The sequence below is a fragment of the Bos mutus genome, chromosome 5 (genome assembly GCF_027580195.1).
Source record: "Bos mutus isolate GX-2022 chromosome 5, NWIPB_WYAK_1.1, whole genome shotgun sequence".
Taxonomy (NCBI): domain Eukaryota; kingdom Metazoa; phylum Chordata; class Mammalia; order Artiodactyla; family Bovidae; genus Bos; species Bos mutus.
In genome coordinates, this window is record NC_091621.1 from 103,039,088 (window position 1) to 103,055,271 (window position 16,184).

Consider the following 16,184-nt stretch of genomic DNA (forward strand, 5'->3'; position numbering starts at 1 on the left):
CCCCCCGCCGCGGGGTCTCAGCCTGCAGGTCAGCGCTGACCATGGGTGGCGTGTCTCAAAGCTCCTCCGCAAACAACCCCGAGAACTAAAGCTAACTCCCCTCTCTCCCCAGGCAGGGGATCACACCTGGGGCCTTCCTGAAAAGACATTTACTTACTTGAAAATCTCTTTCTTCAAGTATTTCTTTCCTCCATCTCACGAGAAAAGCAGCGCACACGTACAGGTGGAAATTGGCGAAGCCCTCAGGTTCCGACTGCAAGACAGAACAGAGGAGAAGGTCAGGGCGCAGCCCCCACGGGCCGGCCGGGAACACGGAGCCGGCCAGCCGGCGCGCCAGCACGCAAGGCCTTCGCTCCTGACTCTCGTCTCATTAAAACAAAGACGGTTTTCTCTGATCTGGCGGCCAGCCACAGCGGACGTGCAGGGCAAGCAGGCCCCGTGGCTTTCCTGCACGGATGATGGGCAGCGATGACAGAAGGCCAGTCTCAGGGGCCCCCACTCCACACAGCCCCGTGCGAGGGGGGCCCCCGCTTTCCCCACAGAGGCTGATTTCTTGGCCCCGGCCGGGAGGCAGGCAGCAGAGCGGCACCCGCCCGGCACTGCCTGGGCACGACGGTGACCGCCAAGTGTGGACGGCAGGAACGCTGCAAGCCCCTCCTCGGCCGCTGCCTCAGTTCAGACAAACGCCACCAAGGTTCGCAGCCAGGGTGCCCAGGGTGCCCCTTGCATTGTGGTGCCATGTCGGTGTGACAGCTGCACGATGCTGCTAACAGTTTACTAAGTAAAAAAAAATAAAATCCACATTGCATAAGATGGTGACACCCTCTGGAAAAAAAATACTAGGTGAGGAAGAAGGATGGGAAACACCAGGGGCACTCAGGGAGGGGCTGGTGTGTTAAATACAGCGCTCAGTCGCCTAACGTGACATTCAAACAGAGACCCAAAGAGGGCCATCCGTGCAGACATCGGGGTTGGGGGGCAAGGCAAAGGCCCTGAGGCTTGAGGCTGCCTGGCAGGTTCCAGACACAGCAAGGAGGTCAGGGCGGCTGTCCTGGGCCTCACTCCCCAAGGTCCTGGGCCACACTCCCCGGTAGGAAACCACGCTCCTCTTTCCGGCTGCTTCTGAGATGAGCCACATTCCCCAGTAGGAAGCCAAGCTCCTCTTTCCGGCTGCTTCTGTGATACCCTGCTTGTCTTGGATGCTGCGCATTTTCCTTGTAATATTTATTCTGCTAGAGCTACTCTGAGCGTGGGAGCTTCCATCAGTTTTGGAAAACTGTCACCCATGCGGCCAGGCAGACATCCACCGCATCCCCCTCCAGCTCTCTGTGTTTTCTCAGAACCTAGGTGCGGTGGCGGTGAGGCCTTTTCCGTGTTCTCCACTTCACTCAACCTCTCTGCTCATAAGTGCCACCTCTCATCTCTCCAGGAGACGCACTTTCTTCCACTCTGTCTTCCAGTTCACTGGTCGTCTCTTCAGCTGGATCACAACTCCTGTCCGACTCATCTGTCACATTTGAAACTTGCGTGGCTTCTCAGGCCGGCTTTGTAAATTGTGAGTTTCCCTCTCCTCCTCCTTTCGCGCTCACTGTGTTCCTTTTTCATCACTTTGAACACGTTGAACTTGTTTTCCAGCACATCACAGGTAACTCTGAACTCTGCGGTCTCTGTGGCTCTCTTTCTGCAGCCCGTTCTCTCTGCTGAGTCTCACTCTTGGTAGCCTGCCTCCTCGGACATTAGGGATTCCCCCTCTCAGAGCTTGTGTGTGATGAAATAAATTTACTGTTAAGGCAGGACAAAAAGTGTCTGACACAAATCCCTCTCTGCCTAGGTCACTGCTCCTCGCTGGCGTGCACTGTGCCCCGACACGTGAAGCAGACCCCAGGAGACACGGACCGCCTGCTCCCCGCCAAGAGCAACTCTCTCCCGGCACCAAAAAGGTGAGACAGCAAGCCTTAACCCTGTGAGGCTCAGGATGACCTACTGCTTGCCTCGTACATGCAGATCTGGAGCAGGCAAACTGTCCATCTGTCATCTGATGTGGAACTCCTTCTCTCAAATATCTACTAATACATACCTGTGCTTCAGCTTCTAATGGGAGGAACAGTCCTCAGAGCTTTCTGAAAGACTGTCTCCCAGGTTATTATCTTCAGGTTGGCCCGAATAAAAGGCATGCTAAGTTGCTTCAGTCATGTCTGACTTTGTGACCCCATGGACTGTAGCCCACCAGGCTCCTCTGTCCGTGGCAAGAATACTGGAGTGGGTTACCATTTCCTCCTCCAGGGGATCTTCCTGACCCAGGGATCAAACCCTCATCTCTTGTGTCTCCTGCACTGGCAGGTGGGTTCTTTACCACGAGCACCACCTGGGAAGACCCTTTTTTCTTAGATTGACTATTCACTCGTTTTTTTTGTCGACATGTTCTTTGGAACTTCTATCTGTTGGAAGTCTTTGAGATGTGTATCGAAAATGTTTTTCTTTAGGGGGAAAAAAAAATTCGTATTTACTTATGCCAGAAGCCAAAGGCCCTCGCTATTATCCCAAGACTGGCTTCAACTAAACCTTCAGCCTGAAATACTGTAGATGAGTGAGCGAAATGAACTGGGACTGCAAATCCGCGTGAGTGCAGGGCTGCGCTCGGAGGTCCTGACGGGAGGTGCTTTCCTTCCTTCTTCCCTAACGGGCATGGCCGCGGCTGACAAAGGCGAGCGGCAGCAGCTGCTCAGCCCCTGGACGGGTTCCAGATGAGTCTCCTGCCGGGGGCTCCCGCCACCGGGCGAAGGCCTGGGAATGACCTGGCAGGTGCCAGCCCCTCACTCGGCGTTCAGGAGGGTGGGCTGCAGAGTCTGTGTCCCATAACATGGGTCCGCGACCCCGGGCTGTGGGTCTGTGCCTTCAGTCAGCAGCAGCTCTAGGTTCCCGTGTGCAATGAACGCCATGTGCTCGAAGCACCCCAGAGCCATCCATCTGGTCCGTGGAAAAATCATCTTCCACGAAGTCAGTCCCCGGTGCCAACACGGTGTGGAACTGCCGCCACGACGTTCCAGAGCTGACGAGCAGAGCGCGGCGTGAGCCACGCGTTCACGGGAACACGGCATTCGGGGAAAACGGAGGTTTACAGCTTCACTTAAGTGGATTGTTTGTCTTCAATGACTTGGTAAATTACACTAAAATAGCAATTTAATAAATAAAAATTTCATATCCTAATGGAAAGTGGGCTTCTGCTTTAATGAAGCTTAACCTGGACAATAAATATCCCCATCGGCTGCCCGGAGTGGGAGAGACGAGGAGGCAGCACGTCACACAGCCCACGGCCGGGCCCCTAGGAACAGGGGGTCTCCATCATCTTCGGGATCCAGCACCTACGATAGGGGCCTTCCCGACTGGTGTGAAATCAGCCAAGTGGACCAGCCGTTTAACAACAAGCCCGGGGGATGCAGGAGCACGCGGCACTCTCCAGGGACCAAGGACATGCCCCCGGGAAGCCCCCAGGGCAGGGCTCTCGATGACCACAGTGGGCACCCCCGGCACTCACACCAGGAGCCACAGCATGGGGGCCATTTCAGAGCCGGCTCTGGGGAGGGTCTGCCCCGGTCCAGGCCTTCCAGCCGCCATGCACTGGGCCAGGCTGCAAACCCTCCTCTCCCACCTCCCCAGGCTCCAGATGACTTGGGAGGAGAAGGAAGCCAGGGAGCTGGCAAGGCTGCTCGGCAGGAGATGGGACCCACAAGCAGGCCTTGTGCGTGGGAGCTTATGCTGGGATAGGAGGGGCAAAGACGCCAGCTTCTCATTTCCTCCTGCAGCCCCGGTGAGAGGCGGATGGGGTGGTGGGAGCGCCCTGCCACAGTCTCAGCCCCCCATTCCTGTGATCCCGCCACTGCTCGGCTGGAAACCTCCCCCCGTCGGAGATCCGGAGGAAACGGCCCCTCACGGCATCCAGGGCCCCATCCCACCGGGCCAGCCTCCGCCCCAGGTGACCCCCCTGCCGGCCCGTCCCTGCGCTTGCCACGTGCACCCACAGCCACAGCCCTGGGCCCAGAGCCAGCACTCAGGAAAAACTCCTGCGAGCCCAGGTGGCTTCAGAAACCAGGTGAGCCTGGTCTGGACAGTCCTGTCCAAGCCTGGGCTCTGCTCCTGGGCCCAACTCAACTGGCCCACAGGCGGGGGAGCGGGCCGAGGCGTGGAGGAGGGGAAGGACGTCCGCTGGACAAGGGCAGGGCTCGCCGGTCCACAGGAAGTGCCCCCGACCACACGCCGTTCCTCCCTGCACTGGAGGCCACGCTCCAGCCTCCTCGGGCCGCCACGCTCCAGCCTCCTCAGGCCGCCAGGTGGTCTGCAGAGCAAACACTCTAACCCTTTAAGAAGCGGGTCAGGGATATTTTCCTCAAGATGCTGATGGTTCTGGCTAATACGACAAGAGAACATTCTGGCAAATCACATTTCAGATCATTTCAGTGTCACCCTGTCTTACTCGCTAATTAAGAAAACGGAGCTGCGCTGATAAGATACCCTAGGACCAGACGGGATCGCACCGCCAGGGGCTCCCGTGAGCGCCATGAAATTCCTGCTTGGTTTCCGCACTTTACCCTGCAAGGCTCACGTGTAGAGAAAGTGGCCGGGCTTCTGCTGCTCAGCACCGGGGTGGCAGGGGCTCAGACCACACGCTGCTGGTGACGTCGGCACGACGGAACAGCCACAAGGGGGGCCAGGGCTGCGGCTGGACGGGCAGTGCACTGTCCATCACCTCTCTGAAAAACAAGCCTGGAAGCAGAGTCTCCTACCAAATGTTCACCCTCGTAATTCTGAGGCCGGGAAATTCTGGAGGCCAAGGAGAAACACTGCTCCTATAACAAACACCACATTTAAAAACCATAAACCTCTCTAGCTGAGGAAAAGACAATTCACAGAAGGTCCCAGAGACTTGGAAATGACCACTCAGAGCCCCATTCCCATTCTAATCGGATCAGACATCCAAAATCTAATGCTAATGTGGACATCTGTCTTTGGCAGACAAGGGTGGGCAGACCAGCTGGGGAAGAAAGGATTATTTGATAAATGATACTGAAATAGCTGGCTATCCATAAGGAGAGAGTAAAATTAGATCCCTACCTCATGCCATAAGCCCCAATTCAAAGTGGATTACAAAGCAGCCTGCAAAGGCAAAACCTTAAGAGCATAAGCATCAATTAAAAAAGAAAAAAACCCAGTAAATTTGACAACACAAAAATTTTAAACTTTCGTGTGACAAAGGCACTAGAATTACAGTAAAGGTACAAGTCACAGACGAGCAAACCCCATCTGCAGAGCGCGTATGACTGACAAAGGACAGGAGCCACAGCATGTGTCTTTTTATAAAATCCCCCTGTGAGACAGAAGAAGACAGGCTACCTGGTAAGAAAAGGGGCCAAGGATGTGAACACCTTTGCGTGGTCAGTGAAAACAGGACAAGCTGCTCACACTCACAGGTAAGCAGGGATGTAGAGAGCAAGGTGGGCAGAAGGAAGAAGTCAGCTCCTGTTTTTCAAACGGACAAAGCCTAGAAACTGTGGAGACTGCAGAGTTCAGGGGAGGACGTGGGCTGAAAGGAATTCTGCACGTGCTGGGGGCAGGGGCGCGCCTCACTGGAGAGCATGCAATGTCGAGATGGTCACCTCCTGTAACCCAGAAAAGCCCCGTCTTACACCGGGCACACCCTGAGCCAGAGGGTGAGAAGACTGAGTGCTGCTGGCAACTGCAAAAGACTCAGAGACAGCTCAGATGTCTTTCAACAGGAGAATGGATAAGTTATAACACATTCATGCAGTGAAACCATAAAAGGTGAAAATAAATGAAATACAATGACATCCACCAAGATGAGTAAGTATTAAAAAATAAAGCTGAACACAAGAAGCAAGTCGCAAAAGAATACGTGTGATGCCATTTATAAAACATTTCAGAATATTCATTAAGAGCATACAAATTGTTTATGGATGTATATGTATGTGGAGAAAATGAAAATTAAAAAAAGCACATGTAGAAATTTTATAAAAACCAATTTCAAGGTAGTGGTTATCTCTGGAAAATAAGGAAGAAAGCCTGAATGGCATATGTGAAATTAAATTTTTAAATAAGTAATAAACAATAGGAAACAAAAATGATAAACGGTCAGAGTTGACACACCTGGGTAGTGAGTACACAGGCGTGAGCTGCATCATAAGCTGTGCTTCTCTCTACACTGAAGACTTGTAAAATACACACATAACTAATAAGGACCTACCGTGGGCTTCCCCGGCGGTTTGGAGGTAAAGAATCCACCTGCAGTGCAGGAGATGCGCATCTGATCCCTGGGTCGGGAAGATCCCCTGGAGGAGGAAATGGCAGCCCACTCCAGTATTCTTGCCTGGAGAATCCCATGGACAGAGGAGCCTGGCGGGCTACAGTCCATGGGGACGCAAGAGTCGGACACGACTTAGCAACTGAACAGCAACAAGGCCTCCTGTACAGCACAGGGAGCTCTGTTCAGTGCTTTGCAACGATCCATATGGGAAAGAAGCTAACAGAGGGGCCGTATGCGCAGGGATAACTGTCTCGCTTCGCTGCACAGCGGAAACCAACGCCACGTTGTAAACCTCCTGGACTCCAGTGAAGAGTTTAAAGAGACTTCTGATGATCAAAACAGAAGGAAAACACTGGCGACCAACTGGCAACGGCCCCTCGCAGGGTCCCTGGGGAGGGACCACTGACCCCTGGGGCTCCGGCCCCACTCGGGGCGTCATATGGCCGCAGGGTCCCTGCTGTCACTGACTCTGCCCGGAGGCCCTCACCCTTGGATTCTGACCTCCATCAGCCGGGGCAGGGCTGCAGGCCTGTTTTCACTCCCGGGGAGAAGCCTTGACTTTTGAGACAAGCTCAGAGGAGATGAAGAAGGAAATGGCACCCCACTCCAGTGTTCTTGCCTGGAGAATCCCAGGGACGGGGGAGCCTGGTGGGCTGCCGTCTATGGGGTCGCACAGAGTCGGACACAACTGACGTGACTTAGCAGCAGCAGCAGCAGAGGAGGAGAACGTAATGCGTTCCAACTGACCCTGGGTCTCTCGGCCCTTCCCCTCTCCCCTAGCCACTGGCTGGAGGCGGAGGATGGACCTGGATGCCTCCTAACGTTGTGAGTTTTCTTCAAACTGCGTGTCAGGCTCTGCAGTGGATCGAGGTTTGCTTATAAAATGATAGAATGGAAGTTCAAAACGACTACACGATTAGCTAAATGCAAATGAGCTGCGCACGACACACTTTTTGAAAAGCAGGCAATCAGGCAAAGAAACAGTTTTCCTTCCATTTTTTATAATAGAGAAACGGTGATAAAAGGAACAATTTTTCACCTTTAATTGCATCATTAAACTTTCCTTATAATTTTTGGCCCTGAAATAAAACCGAGTGGCCTTCTGGCACGAGAGATTTTCCCGAGCGTGTGTATTTACGTAGATGGATTTCTGAGGCCATTCAAATGACGGGAATCGTTCCCGGTTCTCTGTGCGGATTCAAGAGCACCAACTTCAGCTGTGCAAGCAAAACCTCCGCGATGACTTCCTTTGAAATATTCATCACTAGGCCAGTGCATTACACAATTACCTACCATGGATGCAGAGCACGGCCATCTTAAAATTCACACCGACACCCGCGTGTTTGGGGCCTGGTTCCGTAATGGAACTGTAAATCACGTTTCATTATGCAGCCGGATCCTGAGGCATAAATGAGCTGGTGCCCATCCAGCCGGCCTCACAGTGACTGATCTATTATCTCTATGCCAATCTCTATTAGCTCTCGCCAGATACTTATTGGCATGTGTCTGTCCACGTCTCAGGGCATTCCCAATGGCTGGGTGACAAAGGTCATGGCCCATCAGATTCATGCCGGGAGTCACTGGCTGGATGCTCCTCCAACAGGGAGGGCTGGTCTGGGAAAGGGAAGGTGACCCTCCTGCGGCTGCTCTGACATTATCAATAATTCCCAACTCTGAGGAACATTTTAAAGCTGGAAAAAAAGCATCAAATAACAAAGAATATGAAAAATTCTTTAAAAGTTCCTAATGAATTTAAAAAATTCCACTCCTTGGGTGATGCTGTATCAGGGTTCTCCGGAGAAACAGGACCACAGGAAGTGTGTGTGTGTTGGGATAACATAGCACACGCGAGCACACACACACACAGACACACACACACAGATACACACAGACACACACACACAGACACACACAGATACACACAGACACACACAGACACACACACACACACACACACACACACACACAGAGACACACACACACAGACACACACACACACACACACACACACACACACACACACACACACAGACACACACACACACACACACACAGATTGACTGTAGAGGCCTGGGAAGACCAAAATCTGCTGGGGAAGTCTAGCAGGCTGGAGACCCAGGGGAGACCTGATGCTATTCAACTGCAAAGGCCTTCCCTTCAGAGGCAAAACGGCTTCGTGCTTCAGGAAGGTTGGCCTTTGTTTCATTCAGGCCTCCCACTGATTGGATGAGGCCCACCCACGCTCTGGAGGGCAGTCCGCTTTATGCAGAGTCCGCTGACTTAAAGGTTATGCTCATCCAAGTTATACAGAAACATCCAGAATACTGTTTGACCAAACATCTGGGTATCATGGCCCAGCCTGGCTGACACTCAAAATTAACCATCACCCAGCTCATGACCCATCCGCAGTCGGAAAGGTGTTCTCTAGTGCTACGTCCTCGGTCCTCCGAAACGACAGACAAGTGGCTTACATACTCAGTTAGTCAAAAGAAAAGTCAACGGTCCCTAAGGAGTTACAAGCTTCTATGGCTCAGAGTCACAAGGGAGGATTTGATCCTTAAATGCAGACAAGGCACACCAGTGAAAACCAGTTGAGAGCCAAACAGTGGCCCTGCTTTAAATACGTTGGCACAGCCCCCAGCACAGGCACTGGAGCAGACCGCATGACACTCTGCCCCCTGGGGCACGGACCACCCGGCACCTCCCGGAGACGTTGGGGGAGGGGGAACCACACGTTCATGCATCACGAGTGCCGTGCTGCCTGCTGCAAACGTGTCTCCTTTATGGATGAAATCAAAGACATTGTTTGAATGCTGCTGCCAAAACCCCATGGATTGCACAAGCTCTGCAGGACTGCAAGGCTACAGCCAGCACCACACAGTCAGTGACCTCGGCTGCCCGAGCGAGGGGCCCCCCACCCCCAAACGTAAACACCACACCCCTGACGGCCTGGCGCCTTCGTGAGACCGAGGATCACTGCAGGTCTGCGGGCACCACCTTACAGGCCTTTCTGCTACGCTGTCCAGCCTGAGGGTCTGTGCCGTGGTTTAACATCTGTCAAGGACATTCTTGGCAAATTAAAAGGGAAAAAGATCCTGCTGTGGGTCCTGATTACTTTTTCTGTGAAGCAAGAAATGACATGACACCAGCCAACAACTCAAAGATTCAGTTCTCTCTGTAGACGGAACCGAGCCAGGAGAGCAGAAAGGTCAGAAAGAGAGGGAGTGAGCTGCAGCTTCTGGTGAACGAGCCAGGCTCCTATCACAGCCCTGCGAGTACGTGTAGCACTGCCGGTTGCTGGACCAGCAGGCCGGCACGCCTGGCCATCCACAGGCATGGCCGGGAGAGCGTGGGCGGCACACCCTGCCTGTCTGGCGAGCGTGCTCAGAACCGGTCCCTACACCCCACCACAGCCCAGCCCTGCCTCCCCCCAGGTCTCTCCAGAGGCACCTCCCCGCTCTCGGGGCTTCAAAGGCCGCCCACCTCAGCCTCCCCTCCCCGCCCTGTCCCGTGGCCTCCCTTGGCTGACTCTGAGGCCTGTGCAGTCTCCCTCCGGGGCTCACTGCCAAGTCCCCACCACACATCAGGACACGCGTGTGCAGCTCGCTCCTTAGAAGGCCCTCCCTGCTGAAGACACGGGTCCATGGGGGCCTCTCTGCCTTCCCAGACAGGGCAGCAGGCCCGCCCCAGCTCCCACCCGGCCTCGGCTGCCACGGGCTCATCCAGGTGGGGCAGAGTGTGTGTCTACTCTCTGGGGTGAGGGTGACATCTGATGGGCATGGCACCAAGTTCTGCACCTGGACAGAGCCCGAGAACAAAGCTGACACCCCAGTACCTTCTCGCTGTGAGCCCGAGTGTGAACCCTGTTAAAGACAGACAGACGGCTCAGTTCCCGGTGAACCTCAGGCTCCTCTGTGAGAAGCAAGTGCTGGGCCAGCAGACACGTTCTCAGGCCCCAGGATGTCAGGACAGGCCTCAGGGTTTGCACTGCAGAGGCAGGATCCTAAGGGAGCGAGGGCCACACACGCGCTTCCAGAAGACAGGGGGTCTCTGGACGCCCACCTCTGTCAGCATGCCCGCATAGGCCTGCGGCCTCATGAGGGGGTCTCTGTAAACTCTCGTTCTGCAGTACATGAACGAGGTGGATTCCCAGAGCAGAGCAATCATCGCCTGCAGACCCCGTGGGGCCTGTGTCCACCTGGACAGGGGCAGACCACTCATTTGCTACAACAAAGCACCAAAGGACGTGGATTTGGGCCGAAACATCGGGCTTTCCGCCTCCTGGACTGGGGTCCCGAGGGTTACTCAGCCAGGGGACTACAGGAGCAGACGGTGGTGGGGAGGTGCGCGTGGCACAGCCTCTGGTGGTGTCACCCGAGACGGAGGGTGTGAGCGCGTCCTGAGAAATCACGACGTCCGGCTGGCGCAGAGCTCCCTGCAGGCAGCAGCCGGGCCTCACATCCCTGTGTCTTCACGCTGCTCAGTGCTTGGCACCAGGAGATGTGCCTCCGGGTGGACAAGGCTCAGATGGCCCAACAGATGTCCACTCTGAGCACGATGCAGAAGCAGAGCCCAGTCTCCTGTCCCGGCCCAGACTCTTCATTCTTAACCAGCTCCCAGGAGGCTGTCACAGAGTCAGGTCTGAGAGCCGCCTGCGCTGTGAACTTCTGGGGACAAGGACCCACCCTGCCCTCTCCTGGGTCTCCCCCAGGAGCTGGCCCAGAGCTTCTACACACAGCGGCATTCAGAAAATGACCAAAACACTGATTAAGGGAAGGAAGGCCGTGTTCCCGTTCCCAGTTATGGACAAAGCTTGTCAGCTCCCAATGACCGAACATTCAAAAGGCCTCAAGCACCAATCTGGGGCCAAGACTTAAACCAGGAGTGAGTGAAAACTGCTAGTCGTGTCCAACTCTTTGCGACCCCATGGACTAAACAGTCCATGGAATTCTCCAGGCCAGAATACTGGAGTGGGTAACCTTTCCCTTCTCCAGGGGATCTTCCCCACCAAGTAATCAAACCTGAGTCTCCCGCATTGCAGGCAAATTCTTTATCAGCTGAGCTACCAGGGTAAGCCAAGAATACTAGAGAGGGTAGCCTATTCCTTCTCCAAGGGATCTTCCTGACCCAGGAATCAAACCCAGGTCTCCCATATTGCAGGTGGATTCTTTACCAGCTGAATTAACAAGGGAAGCCCAGGATTTACACCAGCCCCCTTGCAAATAAGGCTGCGAATAAGACTGTTATTGCTTCAAAACAAATTTGAGCACAAAGAATCCACATTCACCTAACAGCCATTCTCTAGGGAATTCCCAGATTTGGCAGAAAACACTGACGATAGAGAAAAGAACCTCCTGTGAGCTAAACAAGGAAAAGCACACAGGAACCATCCCTTGTGTTCACCAGGTGATGTATGGGCAACCTTCAGAGGTGAGCTGGTGAGGGTTTAATTTAGAAATCACTATGACCTCACAGACTCCAACATTATCTGGTGTGTTTTAATCCCCTGCCATCACAATATTTCCCGATGTTCAATCTGCCCATTTCTGACCCCTTTAAATTGGGCTTCCGAGCAGTCTAGGAGAGGTCCCAGCACTCTATATGATGAGATGCTGCAGAGTCTTCTAGAACATTCCTGCCTGACCCTGAGGAGCCTCCTTCCTCGTCACAGGAAATGATACAGAGGCTCCCAGCTGGGGGTGGGGGAGGCGCCAGGGGGCCGGTGTCTGCTTCCCCGGGATTCGTCACTGGACCCAATAATCTTCGGTGGAGGAGGTCAGAAGAAGGGATTTTACTGCTTTTAAAGAGAACACGTCACAGGTTCATACTGAGTCTTGACTTGTATTTAAGATTCCAGAGCTTTTCCTTCTTTGATGTTATGCTTGATTCTCTTTCCTCTTAGGTGCAAAATCTTATTTCCTGTACCATTATCATAACTACTTATTTGCTTTACCCTAATGTATGTATTTATGTGTCATGTGTGTGCATAAGCAATAGCTTCCAGACAGCACTAACGTTAACACTGACAATCTGATTGCCAAGTAGAGGTTTTAAAGTTTTTGGCAATTGTTTTCTGTTTGAGATGTCTGCTGCGAGGGCTGAGCATGCAAACTGCTCAAGAGTCTCCTTGAAGTCATGTTTCTCCGTGTCACTGGGGCCACCAACCAGAGATACAGCGAGGTCCGTTTTTTACATCTTAATTTTGTTCATGCTTTTTAAGGCCCACTTGCTTAGAGTTTTGTAATTGTGAAAAGCGGAACGTGATGCCACAGTAAAGACCTCGACCGAGCTGCGTTTGGAAAAGTCGGGTGGCACACTTGCCCCCCAAACACCACCCCTCCTCCCCCAAAGTCACACCTTTCCCACCGGCATCTGGCTTACCTTTTCACTGACCTTTCTCTTTTGTCTGCAATATAGGTAAATGCACGTGTGCTCACAAAAACCTGTGTGTGTGTCTGTCTGTACATGTGTCTGTTCATAGTTTCTCAACCAACTGACCAACAAGAGACGGAGCCCACACAGTCTGTGCCTTTTCCCTGCCGTTAACGATGTGGCCGCGAGCCCTGCAGCCACACGCGGGAAGTGCGCCGCCCTGCGCCCACTGTGAGGAGCCGTGCGCCAGCCCCCAAGCATCAGTCGAGCTGCCCAGGCTGAGGGACGCCCACGGGGCTGTGGGCCCTTTGCGACCACAGGCAGCCCTCTAACGGGTAGGCCCTGTGGACACTGTGTTTTGTATTTCCTTCAGCTTGTCTTCTGGATTGTTCCTGGGCCGGCAGGTAAGAGCCCGTGTTGCTGGTGAAAGCAGTGATCAGCCCCTGGGTGTTCTTACCGGCCCAGCTGCTGACCTGCTGCGGCCTGTCCTCCCCTCCCTGTGGTCTGCCCGCCCCTCCTATCAGCTTCCTGGACCCAACTAGCGGCTGACGGCTCCCCTTGGGCGGGCGCTGGAGAACCTCGCCCCTTGTACAAACACAACTCCACCCACACAGGCGGCACCAGTATACTGTCAAGAACCCGCCTGCCAACGCAGGAGACGTTAAGAGATGTGGGTTTGACTGCTGGGTTTGGAAGATCCCCTGGAGGAGGGCATGGCAACCCACTCCAGCGTTCTTGCCTGGAGAATCCCAAGGACAGAGGAGCCTAGCAGGCTAGGGTCCATAGGGTCACAAGAGTTGGACACGACTGAAGCGACTTGGCACGCACACACACACGTGTACAAGTGGTGCTAGGGGTAAAGAACCCGCCTGCCAACACAGGAGATGTAAGAGATGCGGGTTTGATCCCTGGGTCGGGAAGATCCCCTGGAGGAGGGCACGGCAACCCACTCCAGTGTTCTTGCCTGGAGAGTCCCATGGACAGAGGAGCCTGGCGGTCTGCAGTCTACAGGGTCGGACACAATTGGGCGATTAAACAACAAACACGAGCATTGCGGCATACACACCAGACGCTCAGGGGGACAAGGGCCTCGGGGCTGTTTTCTCACTAAACCATTTGTTTTGAGATAACTGTAGACTGACACTCAGGTGCAAGAAATAATACTGATAATGATAACTACAGAGATTCCCCTGTCCCCGCTACCTAGTTAGGGGCAGCCCTTCTGATCTTCAGAAAAGGAGGCTGATCAGCTCCCTGGTCTGGGCCCCAGCCCCTCACACGGGGACAGAAGGGCGGAGGCTCACGGACACGTCACACTCGTCAGACGTCGCACACTCGGCACCGGTGTGCTGAAAACGTTCAACCTGGGGGTACGCACGACTTTATCCTCACTGTGTAAATGAAGATTCACATGCTTTGCACGTTCACCAGGGCACACCTGCGTGGAGGCGGGATGCACACGGCCGTGTGACTTCCTCTAAACAGAGTCCAGCTATTCTCCCTTCTCTGGGTTCCTGGTAAGTAAAGATTAACTCAACGGTAAAAATTATACCGTTCGGATCCTTGGCCATTATTTTTTTCTGTTTGGTAACTGGTACACTGATAAGAGAGAATTAAAGCTCTCCATTACAACTGTAATCTTTCTATCAGATCCTGGCTTTATGTTTTCTTATCTCCGTGACTTAGGACATATATTTTGAATATTATTTTACTGCAATAAAACAGCCATCTTTAATTAACTCAACACAATTTCCCTTAGTCTTCTTAATCTTATCATTCCTGTTTTGCTTCTGCTTGAGTTTCGATCGGCAGAGCTTTGCCCAGCATTTTATTTCTAATCCTTTTATGTCCCCAAAGGAAGAACAAATGCTAGGAAGGAAAATTCAAGCAAAATCTGACAAATATACTTTAAGATTACATGAATGAAATATTCATCGAATCTCTGGGTATTTAAAATAATATTTTTGGTGCTCAATTTTACTTTTTGGAAAAACTTCATTCATGACCAACCAAATACTTTTATATTTTGCTATTTTTAGTAAAATTGGTTAGCTAAATTGCTTAATTTAGCTAAATATTGAGTTAATACAAAATATGTCTTAAATACATGGGAATAAAAGCATACCAGCAGAACAAGAATTCTTCGGCTTACCATCCACTGCTGGAGAGAAAAACTAAGCGCTTAATGCGGAAGCTTCCCCACAGCCAGCCCGGCCCTCTGCTGAGGCTGCAGCCCTTGGAGGGTAAACGTCATCCCCGACTGTGTTTATCGGTTCCTCGACTTCCTGAATCTTTGCACCACAGTTGTTTCCTTCTGGATCTGAACTTTAGATAAATGTAACACAAAGTGTGTGAACCGAGGACTTTTACTTCATTGAACACCGTGTCCCTGGGACTTGTCTGGTGACCCAGTGGCTAAGACTCTGTCTTCCCAATGTAAGGGCCCAGGTTCAATCCCTGGTCAGGGAGCCAGATCTCACGTGCCACAGCCAAAAATTCACACACTGCAACTAAAGATCCCGCATGCAGAAACAACAATAACAAATCCCACATGCCACAATGAGGATCGAAGATGCCTTGTGCTGCAACCAAGGTGGAGCCAAATAAAACACAAACAGCACGTCCCTGAGATACACGGCGGCTGCCTCACAGGCTGCAGGTCACTGCTGGTGTCCATCGCCTCAACGAGGCTCCAGTTTCTTCACCCACACTACTGCCGACGGGTCTTTAGTCTCCTCCCTTTCCTGCTGCTACAGATCAGTACCGCTGGAATGCCTGTGCACACCCAGGAGTCTTTCTAGACCACCCTGTGCTCCGGAACCAGGGAGGGCCACCCCAGCACCCGACCCAAGAGGCGGCTGGGAGGGGCCCAGCGATCTGCACGTCTCACAGCTCCCAGCGCTGCTGCAGCCGCTGGCCAAGGGCACTGTGAGGACCTCTGCGCCGTGCAGAGTTCTGTGCAGTGATGGGAGGGCCTCACGTCTGCGCGGTGTAGTTGGCAGCCCGCGCAGAGTTCTGTGCAGTGATGGGAGGGCCTTACGTCTGCACGGTGTAGTTGGCAGCCCGCGCAGAGTTCTGTGCAGTGATGGGAGGGCCTCAGGTCTGCACAGTGTAGTTGGCAGCCACCAGCCGCAGGGGAGCCCTGAGTACTTGAAAGGTGGCTGGTGGAACTAGGGAACTCAATGTTTCAGTTCTTCACATTCTCAATAATATTCATTTAAACGGCCACATGTGGCTCGTGACAGTGTAGCTCTGAGTGCAAATAACCCAGGAGTGGAATACCTGGGGGAGAAGAATGGGTTTCTTCCAACTTCCCAGGAAAAGGCAAGTTAGTGTTTGAAGAGTTTTTACTAGTTTACGCAATGTATATGACGGTCTCACGGCTCTACAGCCTCGGTCCTCCTAGAGTGTGGTATTTTATCTTTACACTTAAGCAGGAGGTCCTTAAACCCTCCCTGGTAACAGGCGCACACACACACAGCTGGGCAGGAGGGTC

At 53.1% G+C, this 16,184-nt stretch overlaps 1 protein-coding gene across 1 annotated transcript in view; it reads right to left on the minus strand.

Annotated features, from left to right (window-relative positions):
* Positions 1-16,184, minus strand: part of TBC1D22A (TBC1 domain family member 22A) — a 259,689-nt gene that overhangs the window by 22,955 nt on the left and 220,550 nt on the right. The window contains exon 12 of the mRNA XM_070371426.1: positions 158-253. Coding sequence (XP_070227527.1) covers positions 158-253 — 96 coding nt within the window. The remainder of the gene's footprint in view (positions 1-157; positions 254-16,184) is intronic.